Source organism: Python bivittatus, unplaced genomic scaffold (genome assembly GCF_059951505.1).
Source record: "Python bivittatus isolate LINGU-HERP-01145 unplaced genomic scaffold, Pbiv_v1 ctg000080_np1212, whole genome shotgun sequence".
Lineage (NCBI taxonomy): Eukaryota > Metazoa > Chordata > Lepidosauria > Squamata > Pythonidae > Python > Python bivittatus.
Window position 1 is genome coordinate 71,464,838 of NW_028277035.1, and position 22,927 is coordinate 71,487,764.

General features: G+C 36.9%; 1 protein-coding gene across 2 annotated transcripts in view; it reads right to left on the minus strand.

Moving 5' to 3' along the window:
• The window catches only part of LOC103056103 (contactin-4), a 247,391-nt gene that overhangs the window by 146,823 nt on the left and 77,641 nt on the right, over positions 1 to 22,927 (minus strand). For both annotated transcript variants that reach the window (XM_088134333.1, XM_088134332.1), the window contains exon 3: positions 8,047 to 8,250. In XM_088134333.1, coding sequence (XP_087990459.1) covers positions 8,047 to 8,250 — 204 coding nt within the window. The remainder of the gene's footprint in view (positions 1 to 8,046; positions 8,251 to 22,927) is intronic.

Sequence of the window (22,927 nt, forward strand, 5' to 3'; positions counted from 1 at the left end):
AGCAAAGTGCTGATAAAGTATAATCAGTGCCTTTTGAAGAACTAATGCAGAACAAACAATGGTTGCAAAATCTTTTTATAATGCACTGTAGGCCACTCAGAGGTCCAAGTAATACTAAGACAAATTATCTTCTACAGTTTTACTGCCTTAGTAAATCACTCATTATATTAATATTTTCAAATAAATACGTAAATAAAGTTTAAATATCGGTTTGCATAAGAAGTCATGTTTATGCTCAGTCAACATATAAACTGAACTGATTCCAGTATGGGTTAATGTGATTTCCTGGAGAATAAACTTAGTTAACCTCATGAGCATTACATTTTAATCTGTTTTGGGGATCCTTAGCTTTCATTTTTGTCCATCTGCAGTAGCAAATGCAGGATTAAATATAATAAGAAAACCTGCAATTATAAGGCATTAGAGATGTGATTTAGATTCAAAACTACCATCTTCAAAAATACAGTTCACAGACAGCTTGAGTCCCTGTATCTTTGGTTCTGAGCCATTATGACTGTTATGGATGATGCTCCCCTGTTGGCTGGCTTATAGTCTAAAGTGATCTGTTGATATTTTATCTGTGGAAGCTAATAGCAGCAGCTGCCTTCTGAATGCAATGTTAACTGTAGAAGTCTGCAGAAGGCAACGCTCCTTCAGCTGTGGAGAGGGGATCAGTAAAACAGCTAAAAACAAGGCTTAATTGGAATGAAAGAAAAAAAATCACACTGAGCAGAGTATCTTCTATCAGAAGTTTGTTGAAAATTGGAATGCAAGACAGAGTTACAGAAACTAAAGAGTGGCAAAGTATAAAATGAATATCAAGCAGTGATCATACAACGTGCAAGTCTATAGATATATTTAGTGCTGGTTTTTTGTTATGATAAACTTATTGCCTAGTAATTAATTAATTAATTAATTAAATGTTTATTTCTTAAACACCAACACGGACAACTGTTACTCTAGTCGGCATACATCAAATGAGTGATAACACAGGATTACATCAAGATTGACATAAACTATAACTTCCACTAACATATTCAGAGACCACTGTGTTAGTATTTTGCAGCTGGGGAAGGCTCATAATATTATTTAACTGGTTTATTCCCAAAATAAAGCTGAGGGATCGAGTCTGCTCTGGGGATCAGTAAATATTAGGCAAGCCAAATATTACAACAACATCAAATATGTTACAACACAATTTTGTGAGTAGAGTATACACATAAAACTGCTTAACATAAAAAAAAAAATTGGATATAACTACATAGATTATTGGATTATAACTATTTGAAAGGTTGCTTGACGTAAGCTCCCTGTTCATGGTTATTGATAAGAGGTGATTTGATGCTTAAGACATTACAGATATTCCCTGTTCATTCTCTCTCTCTCACACACATTCACACTGTACTGGTCTACGGCCATAATGAATTGAATTGTACGGAACACACTTTCACACTGACCAGATGGTTTTTGGAGAAGAACAAAATAGGAGTTCTGCTGTTCTGCTGTTTTGAAATGAAGTTGTCTTCATGGTGACCAGACCTCAAATGTTAGTTCTTTATATTTTTTATCCACTTTCATGTGTAGGAACATCTCATGTCCTATCATTATTTATTGTTTAAGCTGTGGATAGCAACTTATGACAACTTTACTGCTTTCCTGAGTGTTGCTATGTTTCTGCATAACATTCTGAGACTGTTCCAAGTTTCCATGTCTGTATAATCATACCCTATCTTATACACTTCAAAGAGCAGGATCTCACTGACAAAGATATTGTGCTATAGCCACACAGATTCCATTGTTCCTCATTGACTGCTTTTGCTTACCCATGAGTTTGTCAGCACTTTTCCAGAAACCTCATGCTGGCTTGGTGTGACTGTCCAAGTAGACTGCTTATTCCAGTTTCTCAGAAGAGCCTGGCATGATGTTCTGTTGTATTGACCTTCCATTCAATTGTACCCCATCTACATGCTTATCTCTTGTACAGCCTTAACACCTTGCTTTTCTTATTCACCTTATTTACTTGTCATTGTGCAGTCACAATATCTTCTTATCTTTGACTGGCTTTACTTCAGGCATACCAACAGGCTGTCACTTGAGTTGTAAAATAGCTGCACATAGCTTAATGCCATAGATGCTCCATAATACACAAAAGATGTAGCTGAATCTGTCTACATTCACACCACCAGAGAAACCTGATCTGGAGCAAACATTGTAGTCACAAAACTACAATTAAAGTTTTGGTTCTTCTTTCTTTAGCACAGATGGGAAACTGAACAGCTCTGCTAGTTCAGACTGCCCAGGAAATCAAAGGAGAGACTTTGCCAACAAGTTGTTCTGTGCAGTGAAAAGTAATAAAACTACTTCAATTGAGGGGAATGGATTACCAGTTGTAAGCTATTTTAAAAGCTATGGCTCCCCCGTTGCCACTGTTACTCTTTCTCTGCACTCTGATTACTCCCAGCACTTACAGGCTAATTGAGGACTGGCTGAAAGTATACTTAGAATAGATTGTGGAAGACAAGCCTAAATTTGAAGACAATTCTTACTATGGAAAGACAAGAGCAAAGACTGTTTTCTGACAAATTCTATACCACACAGATTGCCTTTTATCTTGTACTTGGACAATTAGATAAACACCATCTCAGCAGAGGAGCCACAAACTGGTCTTATATTGATCCAGGAATGGTTTAAACAATAAGTCTACTTTTACCATTGCTTGACCATGTCCATTTTTGATACATTTTAGTTTTAATTTTAGTTTGCCAAGAATTGGACAGCAATGAATGGACATCATCATCATCAATTCCCCATGGAAAGAATGCTACCTGATATTGTAAAAGCTTGACCAATGGGTTAAGAAACATTTTTTGAATCTGCCATACAATACAAAGAAACAGTGTGGTCTATATCCACATGAAAAAGAAATATTGTTTTCAAAAAAGCACAAAGGAACAGCTAAAGTTTTACTTTGTAGAAGCCCTAAGAAGCTGGGTAGGAAGCAGAATTAAAAATGAAATGCAGGTATGAAATACTATTTATAGTCTTGCAGAGTCATTGAAGGACAAAGATGAAAAAGAGGGACAAACACTCAAGAGCAATATGATATTACAATTTTTAATAACTTTCTAGCTATCAAGTCATTTTTCCATGAAGATGTCTAAGTATCCCAAATAGTTACAGAACCCAATTAAGTTATATCAATGGGAAGAGGCAGGATGTAATTGTCAGAATTACCAACACCAATCTGCCAGAATCCCCTTTCACACTCCTCTGTATTGATCATGTTTTCACTAGAAGATTGGCAAGGAGGAATTAGATAGTGGGTACACCTCTTTGCCATAGAGTGTTGCAATAGCAAGATGCATAGTCATAAGGGCTTGATCATGCTTGCCAAAGCTTCCTGATCCAAATGGGCAGAAACTGGTGTACCAGTTGAAGTTGGGCAAATTATTACTGGCCAAAGCCTCACCTGTTCTTCAAGCAGGAACTATAAGTCCAAGGAAACCACCAAATCATGGACCTGCTCCTTCAGGAGGAGTACATCTACAACCAGAAATGGTACCAATGTTTCTAGGAAGTCAATATGCTTACATATGAACAGCAGCATTATCTTCAAAGGTTTAGTCTAAGCTTGTTTCTCCCCATCTAGTCCCATACAGCCACCTGGCACCAGCTTAAGACTTACACAGCATATTTGGCTCAGCCTGGATAGCAGTGAATAATTGAGTATCATGAGTGTACTGATGATACATGTTATTCCAAATTGACAGATAGACTTTCCCAGAAAATTCAGAACTATCAACTGAAACTGCCCACTTAGGAGCTAGTTCTCATAGTCACAAGCTGACAACTTGATCCCAGACCAATCTATTACCAAAATAAGTGATAGATAGAAATTGTCCTTTCTGTCCAAAAAAGAAGAGTTTCTAGCATACTGCATCTTATGGAGGGGAGAAAAAGATGTAAGAATTTAATTATTGATTTAATTATAAATAGGGCTTGCATTGGATATATAGCAGAAACTGGAATTTTTTCATAATGGTTTTATTAGCTTTTCTACAGTGAAATTACAGTACTTATCAGATATTTTGTGGCCTTGGAAGTCTATTCTTGAAGTTTCTTACCTAGCTATTGGAATTAAGTCTGACAAGAATGGAATGACTGCAGAATGGTATCTCCAATCTCAGCCTTGCAGGCTGTCCATGACCAAAGCAACTGAATCTGCCAAAAGGGCTAAAAGGATCAGGTTAGGAGTACTTCACCCATCCAGGTCCCACTGAAGGCCATCCACTAGAGTAACCAATGCTTGTTCTGTCCTATATCTGAGCCTAAATTCTGACTGAAATAGATTCAGATAGTCTACCTTCTCTTTTCTCTTCTTCCACATCCATTTTCACTCTTGTTTCTGGTCACTTATCCCTTTTCACTCCACTTTGCTTAATCTGTTTCAAACATTATTTTCTTCCTCACTTCCTCTCTCCGATTTCATCCCATTCACCTTAAACACTTCTGAAACCAACTTGCAAATCCTGAGGGCCCTATGGTGACAACAGGCACATGAACACCATGTTCTCGGGGGGGGGGGAGTTATACTGCCACTATCTGTTTTGAATAGGGAATATGGAGATGCCTCACGTAATCTGAATGGGACAGAACAGAACATCTACTTTCCCCATAAATAATCTTTTTTTTTTTAAAAACAAAAAAGGACTCCAGTTTTCTCCCTTTAACCAGGGTTATTAGATCCAAACAGTTTGGGCATATTTAGTAGTGCTAGACTACACAGCCAACACTAATCAAGTAAGAAGTTTTGTTTTTTTAAAAAAAAGCAAGAAAGGAAGGCATTGAGAGAATAGTTTAACTACATGTTACATAAGGCTGAGAACTGCATCCCACAACCAGCACTCAGTAATGATCTGAACAAACAAATAGAGAGGCAAAGAACTGGTCACATATAAAGCTATCCAAAATTCAGCAAACTGGCACTCAGAGTATCAAGAATAAGACACTCCCCATCTTTCTTGGGCAACTTCTTCCTGCAGGGGCCTCCAGCTAAGATGTACTATGAAAATAGAAACTGACTATTTTCTCCTCTCCTCTCCTCATAAATCTCACACCCTTCTTCTCACTGGAAAGGCAGTGGCTGTGTTCTGAGTATACTTAACATCCCCACTCCAAATTAGCCAATGGGCCATGTTAAATTAAGGGTTGCTTTAATCCATTATTAACTCCTGGTGCCAGTTTATTTTGTCATATCTGGTAGTAACTATGGAACTGAAATTCTTATCCAGGGAATAGTCCCAAATTGAAGAAAGGGAGATGATCCTGTGTTACAGTCCAGTGACATTCTCTTCCGTTCCCTATTTAAGCTGCTATTTTGCACTGAAGGAAAACTTTCATCAGCACAGCTTCCATTTTAGGAGAGGGGACAATTCTCATCCAGACTACAACATTGGGAGAAAAGGTTAAACAATGTCCCAAATTGGTACTGACAGGTTCTTCCATAGCTAAAAAAGGAACATCCATGTGGAAAGAGAAACTAGGCATTTTAAAGGAACAGGCACTCTGTCCATTACACTTCAGCTTACAAAGTGAGCTGGACAGTGACAAATTTGAAATAGATATAAACAAACAAACAAACAAATAAATAACTCTATTATTCATATAATGATGAATTTTGAGTATTGTAAAAAAGTATTATTTGAATTGTTCATGGAGGACAGAGATTTAAAATTGAATATTTTCCAAATGATAGCATTTTTTTGCCAATAAATATTTTCTATCTTGTTGTTATTCCTCTTCCTTATTCTCTCATAATTAAGATAGGAAAGGGGTTTTAAGTACTGTAATAGGTCTAGCACCAAAGATTTAGATTACCCAGATCAATATATTTTATGTTAAATGGGAGAAGAACACTGTACAATTTCTTTGTATAACTCCTATTTATGTAATCAAGACATTAAATATTGATGAATTTGCCACTTAATCTACTAATTTAACAGCAATATGCTCTAATGAAAATAATTTCTCTTATATATTGAGATGTACTGGCCATGCCAAAGTCAATTAAAAAAAGGGGGGGGGATCCAAATGCAGCTGTCAGACTGTTATAACATGTATCCTTTTTGGTTGCATTCATTGCCTTTTCATTTATTTTTTGCATCCTGAATGAGTGGACCTTGCTAGTTACTGCCTCAACATATGAATATTGATGAATGAATTGCATTTAAACAGCTGATTATCAGACATGTAGAGCAGGAAAATGAAGACTATAAATAGCAGGGCTATTTTATGATGCCTAATTTTAACATACAAAGTTAATATATCTTCAACTATTTTAACACTTCAAGTCCCAAATCTTACCATTTTTCACTTAATGTTCCTACTACTGATCATTAAGATCATTGCTACTGAACTCAAGTTTCCAGCAATCTGCAATATACTAGAATACACTTCAAGTACATCTCAAGAACATTTTCATGAACATTTGCATAAGGTAACTGTAAATGCAATACAGTAGATGCAAAGTCAGAGCTCCTTAGAGAAATGCTCACAGTGATATACTTTACAGCCCACACTAAAAGCAATCATTATATTAAAGCATTATTTCAAGTGTTTCAAGGACTCAGGTAGGAGTCCCAATGTAGCCTTCTCTGAAACAAATACTTCAATTCTCAGTGATGCAAGGAAAGAGATTCATTTAGGATACACAGTCACTTCAATTCAGATTATTCACCATGCACATGAACGCGTATGGGGAATGGGAAATTGGTAGTGTGGGCATCTCAGAGTGTTAAAGCATCACAACTGAGTTGCTGAACCAAAGCTGGTATAGACAACGGTCATTTGAGGGATCGATACTTGCTTCCCTCTATATTCTCCATGTCCGGCTGCCTAAGTCTTTGGTTGTTGGGGAGAAACAGGATGGAGGGAGTGGGGACTGAGACTGTTTGAACCCTCTCTTGTCTTGCACATACCTTCGCCCTGATGGCTATTTTCTGCTTTTTCCATTAACAAGACATATTGGTGTTACCTCTCTGATTGCTATTGCTATACCAATGTACTGTTGCATCATATCTTTCAAAAGATCACTACAATCTACTGCCACTTCGAAATGATCCCTCATCATGCTGCTTTCTCTGCCTAGCTTCCTGGCAATTGATTCAGGAATGCTGCCCAAAGTGGCCTGAGGTCTCAGCACAGCGGAAGCAGATATATGACTAAACAGTAAGTGAATTCCAACTAATCCTTAAAAACAAAAGTTTCCTTAGTTAAAAGGGATTTGAAAGTGCGCATTCACTGATATCAAAAACAAATAAATTTCCTTGAAACTTCACATTGACTGAACATCATTGCTTTCTTCTTGAATCTCAAATTGGGTGCAAGTTAGTTTTTACGCCCAAGGCATCCTAGCACACACTCTCTCTCTCAATCTTTCTTTCTTACTGCAAATTACTCAAGTAGTCATCTAGATCAGGAGTCAACAAACTATGGCCTGCTGCCTGGTTTTGTATGGCCCATAATCTTAGAATGGGTGGGTGGGTGGTGGCAGATTGCCAGGTCCAAGCTTTCACCAAGGTCTCGGGGTGAGAGGGAGGGGCAGAGCATCCTGGCTGGTGGCAGCAGCATCATATCAGCGGCCTCCTTACTGATGGGTTGGTACCATCCAGTGGCTGCCATGCTCCTTGGCCTGCAGACCTGCCAGCCACGCCCTCAAAAGCGGAGGAGGGGTGGGATATGGCCTTTGCAGAATATTTTTGCCAACTCCTGATCTAGATGTCAGAGACCAGATTGCTAATTTTCCTGCCAGTTTATACCCATAGAAGTCCTATAAAGTTCACCTTATTATAAAAAAGCATAACAAGCATAAGATTATTCAAATATTTAAAACGAATTATAATCTGAACTCAACTCTTATTCAGGGCCAAATCTTAATAATTACTTTTCACTGTATTTGTATAGAACAAAGTTTTCAGTACTATCCTTTAGAATTACTTCCTTGTACCATTTCTTACACATCTTATTAAGAGATAATACAAGTCTTACCATCGTTTCTCAGGATTAAAGGTGTAGGAGGCCCTCGCACTCGGGTATTGGTTACTGTGTTTGTCACCACACAGGTATAATTCCCTACATCAGATTTCTCTACTTTAGCTATGTAGAAGTTCCCAGTCTCTTGAGAAACGAAGCGGCGATTATCCTGGTGCACAAAAGTTGGATATTCATTGAAAATCCAGGCATAGATCAGTTCTGAAATTAAAGCAATAGTAATCATTAATAATACTATAGAATATACTTGTAGAAAACAGAAGACTAGGTTATAGAAGAAACAAACACCGACTGTCTCTCTATAGACATGCACACAGACTTTTCAAACTGTAAACTCAAGAAAAGGGATTGCATTTTTATTAATTTTTATTAATTTTTGAAGCCACTCTGATTTTCAGAGGGCAACTCCAGTTTTTAGATTAACAAGGTAAAAATGTACATCTATACAGCCCTGGAGGAACCATTCAGCAAAATAAGCATGTGATTAGGGCACAGAGGAAAGGGGGCTACCACAGAGCTTTTCTTCTGGCTATTGTGCCCTTAACTCTTTCACTGCCACACTTGACTTTAGATGATTTGTTTTTTTGGGGGGGGGGTAATTGTCCTTATCTCCTGTGTTCAACTTTAATATGCATTGTTAAAAAAAGTTTTCTGTGGCATGGTGAGTGACTCCAGTTTAAACGTTTGGTTTGAAAGTGTCAACAGGTATCATACTTGTTTCTATCTCATGGGTTGATAACTTTGCTTCCATTGAGGGGCACCACTGTTGATTTGTGTTTAGGTCATAAATTGGCCTTAATCTGACCCTTCATCTATAGAAACACAAGTAAAGGACTCATGTGGAGAACTCTGAAACCTGGGCAACATTCCATCTTCCTATTCCAATGCCTTTCTTTTGGAGAGACAGGCAGGAACTCTGAATTACAAGCTGCCTAACGTATGACACCAGAAACAATGACAAGTGCAGGGTTACAGAGAGTAAACAGACCCACAAGTTTCTTAAAACGAGATCTCTGGAAAGGTTTACTGTGTAGGCACTCTATATATTGTTTGGAAATTTGTGGCATTCAAATATGAAAAGGTCCCCATTAAAAACATTTAAACTCTCCAACTGATTGCAACTCATCATGTTGGATCTGAGAACAAACCACATTTACATATTTCTTTTGTCCTTGATTTGCCTAATAGTTTTCTTGTACAGTTATGACTTCATATACCCTGAAGATTAGGAGAGGGGCAAAGTGTATATTAAATGAAGTAATCAACTGCATTATGACTAATTCAACAATATTCCCCAATATATAGCATATCTTTGGAAATTATGCAACAACAGGGACATACTTCGTAAGCAACTTAGGTTTCACTATAACCTTGTTATATTAATATAAGGCTATTACCCTAAACATCCTAAGAAGACTATTAAAAGAATTAGAGAACCATCTGTTGCAGCTTTATAGGAGTATTTTAATTCCTTTTAATGAGTCATCAGAGTAATTGACCTCCACTATTGTAATGCTGTTTAAGAATACAAGGGCTCAATCCACCAAACAGATTTGCCGCATAACAATAATTATTTCACTTTCAGCTTACACGCACACATTATGTTCAAATGTTTACTGACAAAAGCATGAAGATTGTTGCACATTAATAATCACCCCCCAGTGGAAACCATCTTCATTGGCTTTTTAGAAGATACGATAATTATGTTTATGTGGCTTATCTAATCATTGTATTTACACATGGGCATCTAATTATAAGTAACCCCATGCTATTGTCAAGAGGACGCTTCTAATAAACAAGGTAGCAGTTCTCAGCAGGTATAACACATTTCAGCAAAAAATTCTCCCTCCCCAAACCATTCATTTTTTGTTTAATTTACAATTGCTAAACAAATTAATTTGCTTTCCTATAAATGCAGGCAACGGTTTACAGCTGCTGTACTTCAGCCTGAGTACAAGGGATTTCTTGCTTTTGCTGCTGTTTTTCTTTCCTTATTCTCCAAAGATCCTACAGAATTTTAAACAATTCTCATACTGTGAATTAACAGATGCCACTTATGTGCATGCATCGTAAGGGAACCTGTTAGAAAACAGTGATAATATGGGTTGGTCCACTCTCTCCCATGGAACGTGGCAAAACTGGGAGTTATTTCCACATATGGATGGCATCTGTAAACCCATGTGGCTCTGCACCAAAGGGCATTTAAAGGACATGATCCAAAAATGCTAAGAGGAGATATATAACTGCATGGGCCGTGCAGTAAACAGAATACAAGAGAGAATCTTTGTTTGTTTGTTTATTAACTTGCTTTCTTTCAACCCGGTGAGAAAGGTTGGGATGAGAGAGAGTGACTGGCCCTGAGGCCCCCAGTTAACTTCTGGGGATGAGGGTGGACTGGAACCTGGATCTGTCCGTTCCTAGTTCAGCTCCTTGACTACTATACCATCAATGGGTAGATAAGAGATATACAATAAATTAGCTTGTTTGTGGTTGTTGCTTGCAGCCTCCATACACATCATGAATCACCGCAAAGTATTGTAATTATCATCCTCATCAGAAGTATTGATTCTTGCTTTGCGTTGACATAATTTGGCAAATGTATATAGGATCCCTGGTCAGCCTTAGCACCTTGTGTCTGCAGGTATGTACAAGATGCCAGCAAACCACTACTAGCTAAAATACCTAGGAACAGAAAGAAACAAGTTGCTGACCACAAACTGTTGCTAAGAAAAAGGCTTGTGCAGATAGAAAAAAATGATGATTTAAAGCAAGCAAGCTATGAAGAAGTGAAGGATCAGTGAGAGGAATGGTGAGATGAGATGTGGTGTTGCATCCTAAGTTTTAGAAAGGAGAGATGAGCTTGGAATGAGAATGATTATTTTCTACTTTGCCTCCTGAATTGGCCCACCAATTCCTGCTTTCCCCAAGCATTCCTCCTCTACCTGACCTCTACCTCTGAGAGATCAAAGTGACTTTGCAATATGGTGAGAATGTAACATCAGCCTATATCGGGACGACCTTAAGCCACTCTCCCCTTGCCCTGTTTCCTCTCCCTCTCTCCTTTCCCCTCAATTTCAATTTTCATATATTCTCAATGAATAAATCAAACTTCAAATGCTCAATATAGGTAGTCCCCGGGTTAAGAACGCCTGGTTTACAAATGACCCATAGTTAAGAACAGAGCCTACTGTAGCAAAATTCAGGTTAAATACATAATGAATCGAATTAAATACACAATGGTTCAAGTTAATTACACAATACTACTTATACAGTATTATATAATAATATTGTTCCGCCTTACGTACAGATTCGACTTAAGTACAGATCTTGGGAATGGAACTCATTCTTAAACTAGGAACTACCTGTATTGTAATATCTTATCCAGCTATGTCAGAAGTTCCCACACTTTCTCAGTTCATGGCACCCTTAGCATCTCACTAATTTTTTCATGGTGTCTCTTGTGCTTCCCAAACGATGTGCTGCGATACCCCAGCACACTGCAGCAAACTCACTACCAGTTCTGTTTATTAAGTAGTAACAAACAGTGACACCCCTTTGAGTTCACTGTGACACTCTAGGGACTGTGGCACAGCGTTTGGGAACCACAGAGCTAGGTAAAGACCAAAAAAAGAATGAAATCTGACCTGATTCTTAAGCCTTATGCACACAGCTTAGTCAAGAACATAGGGGAGCAATCCAATGAAATGGAATGTGTGTGGGTAGGAAGTAATTATAGAGTGCAGGAAGTTCCCTTTCAGTAGGCAGAAAAATGCCAGACCCTCAGTGGTAGCAGTAATTCCAAAGGCAGGTACTTAGCAATCTTCATTTTGCAGGCAGAAGACCACCACTTCTTTAGTTATAGAAATACACCCATAAGGATGCAACTGACAGTCCTCAGTCAGTGGGCAGGTCATCAGTCCCTCTATGTTCAGAGAGTCCCCAGATGGTAGACAACTGATAGTTCTAAGTAGAGGGAGATGTGTGAATAGAGACAAAAGAAAATGAGTACATACTGTATCCCCTGAGCCTAAATTGGGACAGCAGACCCTTTTATGAGTAAGCTTCTCTTTACTTGAAGCTAGATTTCACACTTCCTTGATACCCCCACTCCCCAACAGCTGACATTTTCAATTATTTAAATTATTGGACTATTACAGTTTTTCTAGACAGCAGCTATCATATGCACATGGAATTCTGGCAGTATAATAATGGTGGTATATTATTCTATACACAAGAAATCCAGAAACCTTTGCAATAAAGTATGCCTGAATGGAACAATAATCTAAATATAAATGCAAAATATGCAGTTTGAGTTCTTTAGCCTGTGTGCTACCTGTATCTGTTTCAAACTTGGCAGATTTCTTCTGATAAGGTTTCACCTGCTAACTGCTCTGAAAGTAACAGTCAGTTGCTGTCCCATAGGCAATTTGTAACAACTGAGTAAATGGACTCTTAAAATGCAGCATGAAATGGCTTTGGGCCAGTTTGGTGAATAACAAAAAATACGACTGGAACTTATAACAAGATGTTTGGCAGTATGGAGGATATGTGCATGACAACAGGGCAATTCATGGTTTCTCAAACAGACAACATCAGATAAGCTGTCGAAATTTCTTAGAACAGTCTGGGATTCTTAAACTAATACAAATGTTCCTTTTAGCATATAAAATGTGTTTGTTGGAACTAGTTGACTTATTCTTAAAACAGCATTTTGGAATTTTCCTTATTTTTCATGCCATATAGGCACATTGTATTTGGTTAAAAATAGCCTTCCCAAATGTAAATATGGATTCTGTAGATGATTATGATATTATTTTCACTTTTTGTGTCCCAAGCATTTCAGCTGTTTGCTACCATTATTGAGATGTTTTGAAAACTAGCGACTGATTGTAATCTATTTATTAAAATGTTTATTTATACTTTCTATTCCATTCTGCATTCTGTAGCATTTCCTCTATATTAACTACCCTTTTAATAAATAGATGTACTTACAGAAGGTGGCCTTCTAGGAATAAAATACTGTATTTATGAAAAATGAAGACAACTCTGAATTTAAGCCTACTCCTTCCTCTCATCAAGAAGACCACCCACCGTGTCAACCTAGGGTTGCAGACTTCAGATGAAACAAATCATGCAGATTTGTCCTCCTCAAAAAAACATGTAATACTTTTATATGTATTCATGTGTGTGTGTATGTGTGTGGGTGTGTTTGTATCCACAAGATCCACAGGTTGTAGTATTGTGCTACAAGCTGTGCCCCTTTTGGGGGTCTATATATTCTGATGTACATAGAAAAAAGGTGGGGTTTATTTCATGACACTGCTTTCATCAATCTGACTCCCCTTTGTCCTGCCCCTCAGACACTGCTGGATATATATCTTGCAGAAGCCACTACACACACACACACACACACACACACACACACACACAGGATGACTATGACTAAATAAAGTCATTTAATATTAACTGACTGATTCAATTAATAATTATGTCTGTAAAATAACAAACTCCTTTTATAAAGCTAATTGAGTCCTAATTATTTGATTGTTTGATGTACCTTATTTTGGCCATTTCTTTGCTTACATAGGATACTCAAGACTACTACTCATATTTGTGTTTTGCCAAAGCCTTTGTGTACAATGTCAGAAGTTATTATGACATGGTAAAATTCCAGAGCAATAAAGCAAATATGATGCAGTATTGGGCTTGAAAACAATGTAGAAGCACAGGTTCCTATGAAATTATACCAGAAATGTGGAGAAATTCTGCTTCTGCTATTATATAATAATGTTATCCAGTGAAATAGCAGGCAAGGGAATGATAGAAAAACTAAAACAAACTACTCAGGAGTCTAAATCATTACAAGATAATTGGGTGCATTTATATAATAAATACCTTGTTTAATATGCTGTACTGATAATCTATTGGCTATGCAAATCACTCGCTGCAAGCTGAATTTATTTTTAAAAATTTAGTAGGGGCTGACAAAGCTCATAAGATGCTAAGAAATCTATTTGTTGTAACACATTAGAAAATCTATTATGCCTAACATGAATATTTAAGTGAAATATAACTGTTCATCAATACTCAATCATGAAGACATGAAATTATTATTATGTGAGAACATGACATATTTTCTGGACTGTTTCAATATTTAAGTTTTTTAGATTATTTTGAAGTTGTTAGTTTGTGGAATCTAGAAATGGCAGGATATTCAATGAAATAATATTCTTTTAATAGTGTTTTGCAGATGCATTAGCAGCATCTAAAACCCCTGAATTACTGTCACTTTTGAAATATATTTCAGATGTCTAAATTTCAGCTAGCACTGAAGATGTTACCTAGCCAGGTAATGAAACATTTGCAAGAAAACAACCAAGTTCAGAGAACCCCAAGGACTCCACTGTCTAAATTTCTGATACGCTTTTTAAATAAACAATTAAAGATTACCACTAATACTTGTTGTACATTAATTATTTGCAAGTGTGCTAGACTAAAGAGTTAGAATATCCCATTTTAACAAATCCATGGCTAAGGGCTTTATACAGTATATTAAGTATTTATCTTATTGCTTAAGTGGAGACTCGCTCAACCAAAGATTCTTTTTCATATTTACTGGATACCCCAAAGAATGTTTAACATTGTCAACTTCATCATCTTGAAAGTATAAAATGAATGAAAGGACACTTACTTTATGATATGGACTAGTCCCAATATGGCTGACACATAGACATCCATCTATGGATACATAGATATCCATCCATAGACATCAGCCACCAATAGACCCATAGAAATAAACCACATTTACACACCATTCAAAGGAGACAATAAAAAAGCTAAGAAGGAAACAAAAAGACCACAACACAACCTCTCCAGCAGCCAACATACAGATAAGTAGGGATTAACATCAGGCAAACAATCAAGCAGAAAACAATACCCTAATCAAGGAACTACCAAGGAGAAAACCACACCCCAACCAAAACTGGCAGGGCAAGCTATTGTATTCAGACAGGGAGCAAACCCTACACTCAGTTGCACTGATGATGTTACCTAGTTGGGTAATGAAACATCTGCAGGCAAACAGCCAAGCTCAGAGAACACCAAGGACTCCATAGTTCAACCTTGAGGTACATCTATTCTCTTTTATTGGCACTTGCTTCTGCTTATGAGCTAGTTCTCTAACTACGTAATAAAAAGACTGATCTATTATGCTGTGTGATCAAGATTCAATGATCAGTTTAAAAATAAGGCTGAACAATTTCCTATATGTAAATATGGTTTTATTGTTTCCTTTTTTCCCCATTTGTTCATTTTTCCTTTGTATTTTTTTTCCTTTACTCTCTGTGTCTCTTGAATATGAAGCTACCTCCTCCTTGATTGCATTTAGAAAGGTAATGAAAATAGAACTGTTCCAAGGGTCATTCTAATTAGATTTGAGCCAACTGTTTTATTTTATGAGTTGTTTTATTCTTGATTTATTTTACTGTTATATTGTCATGATGTTATGCTGATTTTATTCCTACGGTGAATGTTTTAAACTATTTACTCTTTATTGTGTTAACTGGTGAAAGGTGTCTGATTGGAGCTGTATATAAATATAATAAATAAGTAAATACATATTAAAGTAATAAAAAAGAAAAGAGATCCTTTGGATTTCCAGAGCTTCTCAGTTTCATCAAATGATTCCACGGGCTAGATGTTAGCAGTATTCTTTCTTTTTTCATTCTTACAAATTTGATTTTGATGCAGCATCTTCCTAAAATATTTACTGAAATATCTGTTCCTCTATATGATTTTTTTAAAGTATTTGTATAATTTTGTATAAATTGTATAAAGTATTTGTATAAGTTTGTTGTAAGCCGCCCAGAGTCCCCCGTTGTGGGGAGATGGGCGGGGACAAGTCAAATTAATAATAATAATAATAATAATAATGATGATGATGATGATGATGATGATGATGATGATGATGCTTTTCAGGAGTCAGGAGTCTTTGCATAAATATTTGCAAAGAAAAAAAAATCTCTTTTTCCCATGCTCGCTCTATCTATCTATCTATCTATCTATCTATCTATCTATCTATCTATCTATCTATCTATCTATCCCATCCATCCATCCCTAGGACAGGGGTATAATCTAGCTGGAGTCAAGTTCTTCTGAACCACTTGTTAAATGCTCCAAAGTGAGGCGGAGGCCAGCAGGTTCAAGCCTTCACACTTTTGCTACCTCTGCCCCCACCAGCTGCCTCTATAGCCATAGCCCCTGTGGTACATATGCTGCTACAGCTTAGGATTGAGGCTAGCCTGGTTCCCCACTAGGCAAGATTCAAGAGCAGAGTCCAGCAGGCTGGCCAAAATGGAGGAAAAAGGAGTCAGGGCAGGGTTGTTTCCATCAGAACCAGCTGTTGCCTAACTAAGATAATGCCCCTAACCCTAACTCCCTTCCCAAAATACAGCGAAGATTTTCAACTATAACTTAGAAAAAGGAGGGGGGGAACACCTCCAAAAAGAACAGAAAAGATTATTAGTGAAATAGCAGTTGCTCCTAGCGAAGGACCTTTGACTTCAGTTTTGCAAAATAGCATTCTTAAGATTTGAGCTAATTTTAAGGCAACCATTTCATGCACTTGTATATCCTAGACCCTTTGACGTTAACAACATTTTATAACAGATTTTCCATCACATAAAATGATATTATTTATAATACAGGTAGTCCTTGTTTAGGGACCACAATTGGGACCAGCAATTGGGACCAGAAGTCATTAAGTGAAGTGGTTGCTAAATGAAATTGCAGCTGTGCTTATGATCTTCAGCTTTCCTTTGTTTTACAGACCTGCAAAGGTTGTTAATGTGAGGATTGGTCATAAAGTTACTTTTTCGTACTTTTCATAACTATGAATGGTTGCTAAACAAGGACCACCTGCAGCTAGTTTGGTCTAGTGATTAAGGTGCTGGACTAGGAGTGAGGAAACATGCGTTTTAGTCCTGCCCTAGGCATAGAAACCAACTGGCTGGCTTTTATTTATTTTATTTATTATTAAATTTATATGCCACCCATCACCAGAGGGTGACTTTGGGCAAGTTACTCTCTCTCAGACCTAGGAAGAAATAATTGGCAAACCATTTCTGAAAATGTAGCCAAGAAAACTGCATGGGCTTCTTTATATAGATGCTAGGAATCAAGACTGACTCAAAGAGAAGTAAAAACTATATACCTGTAAACATAGGCATACCGCTAAACAAATTTAACAGGATTAAGAAATAATGATAGGAAAAGCTATTATAACACATGACCATGTTCATTATAAAACAAAATTCGAGGCATAAAATGTAAAATTATTATCAAATGAGAACATTCATAACTTATTAAAAATGGAATATTGCAATACACTATTTTCAGATTTATGAAGTCTCTTGAAGTGAAAAAGATAAATCAACTTATTAATAATTCCTTTAATTGGTAGATAACTGTAACCCAATATTTCACTTTCCAAAAGTGCCAAAATGTACGCTTTCTTACATACAGAAATACATAACTTTATAGAAAGGGCATAACTTGGCTGAAACAAAGCAAAGCCATAGGTTTAAAAGTAAATTCATTAAAATTGTGTATCTACCTATCATCAGTCTTGAAAAATATCTGACAGTATTATATCTATTATATGTTTTCAGATTTCTTTATTTTCTTTTTCCTCTTGTCTGTACTACAAAAGGAATTAGTATTTGCCCAGAGACACTGCTGGTCCTCCAATGAAGAGTTAGCAGTTTGGCACTGGTGGCAGAGATCACTTCATTCTTCCAAGTGGTGACATGTTTGGCTGGAATGGCCTCTTCCCATTGAATGGAGAGATTACACCCGGGTATGGTGTTGAATGGAGGAAAGAGCAGGTCAGTAACTTGGTTAGCGGGCTTGTCTGCAGGTTGAGGCTGTTGCATGGCCTGCCATGCTGCTAGCAGCCATTTTGCCTCATACCTGCTCAGAGGAACTGAAGAGTGTGTCGTTTGTTTCATCTTTCCGCAATTCCAGAATTTGCCATCTAATTGTTCCAAAGAATGGGTGGCAATTATGCACAGGACGTGCGATCTGTGTTGAAAGCACATCTTGGTAGACTGTGTTGAAGGGCTGGGACAATGCATGGGACATAAGCTTCCCTTAAATTAACACAAAAGGAAAACAGAATGAACCCAAGATGAAACCAAGCAAGGGAAGTATATGATATGACTTTCCTTTTTATACCCTACACTAATGGCAGAGGAGAAGATTTTTATAACCTCCTAATGCACATTAAAATTAAGTAAACCTATAATTCTGTAGGCCACAATGAAATAACTGAACGTGGTTACTTTTAAACCCCAATGATTTCCTAGAAAGAAATATATGTATGTCTGTATGTTCAGATTTGCTTAGCACGTTTCCTCAGGATGTTTAGTGGCCTAGATTAATAACCTTAATATAAAGCTTGTTTCTTCTACTTTTCCAGCTCAGCACTGCTGTTGCTCATTTTTGTTTTATGATTTGATTATAGTTAGTTTATAGTGGATTACAGTGGATTATAGTGGAACTCTATGAATATAAATATAGTAACAATTTTATTACTCTGCACCATAGGCAGAGGACAGAACAGCATATGCTGTGATTAAGTGATGTTTTCTATACCATAGGAACTATATAAAAAGCATATTGCTGCTCTCCACATTATAAAGTATGGGAGAGCACTCTATCCTATGCAGCAGGCTGTCAGGACAATGTCTCAAGGAAGCCAAATGTAACCAGTTACATTAGATTTATCCAGTTACAGACCATGGAAAACAGCTTCTTTGCCCTGAATTTAATGTCATCTACTTGCAGATTTTCACAGTAATTTTCACAGAGACTTACCTAGCCACTTAAAAAGGAACTGGTATTTTTTTGTTACATTCTCTAGCAGCAAGAGAACACATCATATCCCTTTTTAAATGACAGTTGCAGCATCTTCTTCCTTTTTCTCTCTGAAATGCCACTATTTTTCACTTTTATTTTCTTAGACTGCAATCTGCTTAATTAGGGGCCCAAAGTACAAGACAAAACTATTTAAGTGCCTAGCTTTGTTGAAGGAAAAACCTCATGTATTTCCCTCAGAATACTCCAACTGTGCCAACACTGCAACTTGCTAAATAGGCTTTAAAAAAACCTCTATCTTCATTTTCCTCCACCTCATTCATCATTCCTATATCTGTATCTACATCTACCTCTATACACACACACAGACACACACACACACAGACACAATTACATGGATAGCCCTGCTAGTTTCTCACTTTACCATGGAGCTCCCAAGTTAAAATGAAAGCATATTCTGAGTCAGCTACTAACGCTATGAGAAAGGTAGTGAATTTATTGACCTTTGATATTGATACGTTCCTTGTCACCTCTGTTGGGCATCCAAAAATGAAGCAAAAGAAAAAAAGAAAAAAAAATCTCTAAGGCAGCAGTCATAGGGTTTACCTTTTTGGGAACAGAATTTAGTGGAAGCTGTTTGTGAATAAACATTAATTGGACTGCACTTTACAATGCATTGTGGATAACTGTATAATGTGGTTGGAGATTCTTTCCTTATCTGTTCTTTATTTAACTTACTTGGAGTAAGCTGTATTTCAGGGATAGATAACATTTTGTGGGAGAGGACCACCTTGGGTCACATGCTGTAAAATGGGTGAGATTGTGTTATGTGCGTGGGCAGGGCTAAAATTTCTCTGTGCATTTTAAAGGGAGAATTGAAGCTTTTATTTTTAAACCAAGATGAACCCATTTTAGGCTTATACTATAGGATCCCTCCTGCCCCTTCACCTGCCTTAAAATGACAACAAACTGAAATATTGTAGTTTGGGGGGCAGGGTACGTGTCAGGGTTCATGCATACAGGTTATATACCTCTGCTACATGTGGAGTTATTATTTCCAATTAATACTTTAGAGTAAGGGTTTACATCTGAGTAATCTTGAAAAGGATTGAGCTATATTCACAAACAGATATAAGGTAATTATATCGCTACTATGCCTGAAAGATTGCCATTTACAGGCAATTTCCTTATTATTAAAGATGATTATATTATAAGAGTGCTTTACATAATTTTAGCGACTCAGCCCATTTTGGAAACAGCTCAGATGCCCACAATAATTTGGAACATGTACAGTGATTCAGGCTCTTGTGTATGGAACCAGTGCAGATGAACAGAGCAAGACTAAGCTGCTGATACCTCATTCTCTGAATGTGCATCTGAAATGACAGACCTCAAATTGAATGGAATATTGGCAATTTTGTCAGCAAATTGAATTGCAAACTCATCTTTGTACAAATTAGATGTTTCATAGAGGAGACATTCTGAAGTGTGGTGGAGGTGGTTTGAAAAATGATATATTGGAAGCATGCCAAAGCATTAGTGTTGAGGGAAGATTATAATATGTGTTCCAACCACTTCCAGCATACTTGGGAATGGTTGTCAGTTTTCACCCAAAGTCTCTGGACACAGTCTGGTGAGATTCATTGGAATATTTATCACTCAAAATAGCTCCACTTGATGACAATTTAATAATGAGACAGCAGCAGGAAAAAAGGCTTCTATTGATATTTTTGCTGCCAGTACATAATATTTTAGAAATGTTATACTGTGATTGGTCAGCTATGGTAGAAGGGATTCCGTCAAGGGCCTACCCTAGCAGTAGAAACATTTCAGCTATGATTAATATAGCTCAGAAAGCATATTATTCTGTTTATCTGGGATTGCTATTTTTCAGCTGTGGGACATATTTCTATGGACTGCTGAGAGCCCACAGTTTCCTCATCAACTCTCCAGTGAATATTATGGTGAGAGAGTATCACAAGTTAAATTATTCATTATGCATAATACTTGCTGTGATCTTGCTCAGTTCACATCTTTCTTCAGAAATTATAAAAAAGCTGTTTCCAGTGTCTAAAAATGCTATTAAAAACAGCAAAAAAAACCTTGCTCCTAAATGTACAGTTAATAATTTAACAGAACAAACAGAATTTGCCAAACTACTTGCCTTGCCTGCCTTTTTTGCTTTACAAATATGGTATGGGATATGTAAGGTCCTTGGAAATTAGTTCCTATTTCTATTGCTTAGAGAGTGAATATGTCATAAACATAATGGCATTTACAAAAATATTCTTAAATATCAATTTCACACTATTTAGAAACAATGATTAATCAGAGGCACTTCAAATATTATGTAGGAGTGGCAATGAATACATACAGCATTGCTTTAAAAGAAGTTGTAGAGGAGATAAGTCTAATGAAGTGGATCTTTCCCACAGAAGCAATATTATGCAACTAGACAAGATTATGGAGCAACCGAATGCTAGTTTGTATGTTTAAACAGAGGAAAACTATCAGTGGGTTTCTCCTTTATGCTGTGGATCATGTGATCTATTATTAAAGATATGATCCATATCATTTAGTGTTTGTGAACATATGAAATTAGTTGTTATGATCAATGAGAGAAAGATCAGAAATGGTATGTATATAAAACAATACGATCAGGCACTGTTCATGTCCAGGAGCAAACTTTTCACTTGCCCAGAATTCGGAATGAAGACAACCCATTATAGTTTAAATGGTGGTGTTTCAAAACTAAAACTCATTTTATTTTTTTATCAAGGCATCATTATTCTGTTTGGGGCCTGGTACTAGATGTCTTAAAACCAACCATTTTCCCTTTCTGTCGCTTTGCCTCCTCTATCTTTAAAACTGTTAAAGATTTGACAGCTGTTCAATAATTGCCCCAGATTATCTCTTATAAACAGGTTCCCTTCCCAGTCAATTGCTAGCTATCACTGTTGCTATAGCAATTGTAAACATTAATGATTACCCAAACTTGCTATTGGGGATTTCGGCACATTCTTAACTCAAATTGCCTTGGGGGAGAAAAATCACCAGCAGTTTCCATCTATGACAGAAGAGGAGATACTATAAGACTGTAAATCCAGCAGTTTTCCTGTTATGGCAGTTAAACCCAGACCTGTCTCAGAAAGGAAGCAGATAAGTTTGGTTGGATTATAGCGATATGTTTGTGTATTTGTGCTACAGTAAACAAGGTAATAAATAAATTAGAAGTAGAATTAGGAAACTTTACATTTGGGAATCGAGTAGCTGAGGAATTAGTCAAGAAATGCCTCATACATAGGGGGCCTTTGGCAAGAAACTCTTCCCTCCACCACATAACTTTGGCTGTTATAACGCTGCCCAAACTAACACAGTTACCGTAAGGGCTGATTTTTTAAAGGCACTATATAAATGCTAAACAGATTATTTCAAGGAGTGCAATATTATTAATTGTCTGGATGAACCATACCCTCTGTGTAAATAAATAACCAGTCACCCAAAGCAGCACCAGGAACTGAGCAATTAGGTTACTAGAGTAAGCAGGAAATGAAGCTGCATGGAGTTAGAAAACATGGAATGGATCACCTTCCATTTCTCTCTCTCTCTCTCTCTCTCTCTCTCTCTCTCTATATATATATATATATATATATATATCAGAGAGAGAGAAATGGAAGGTGATCCATTTTATATATATATAAAAATAATTTTTTAAATGTTGCATACATAAAAGCTAATTAATAGAGAACTAAAAAAAGATATACAAACAAAAAAGAAAAAAAGAGAAAAAGAAAAAGAAAAGAAAAAGACATATAAAAGGTGACTTCTCCCTCCCTCCAAACAAGTATAAACATTTATACAAACTTAAAACCTTCTCTGTAAGATTGCAGGGAGAATCATCAACAACCTCAGATATGCAGACGATACCACCCTAATGGCAGAAAGTGAAGAAGAACTAAAGAGCCTCTTGATGAGGGTGAAAGAGGAGAGTGCAAAAGCTGGC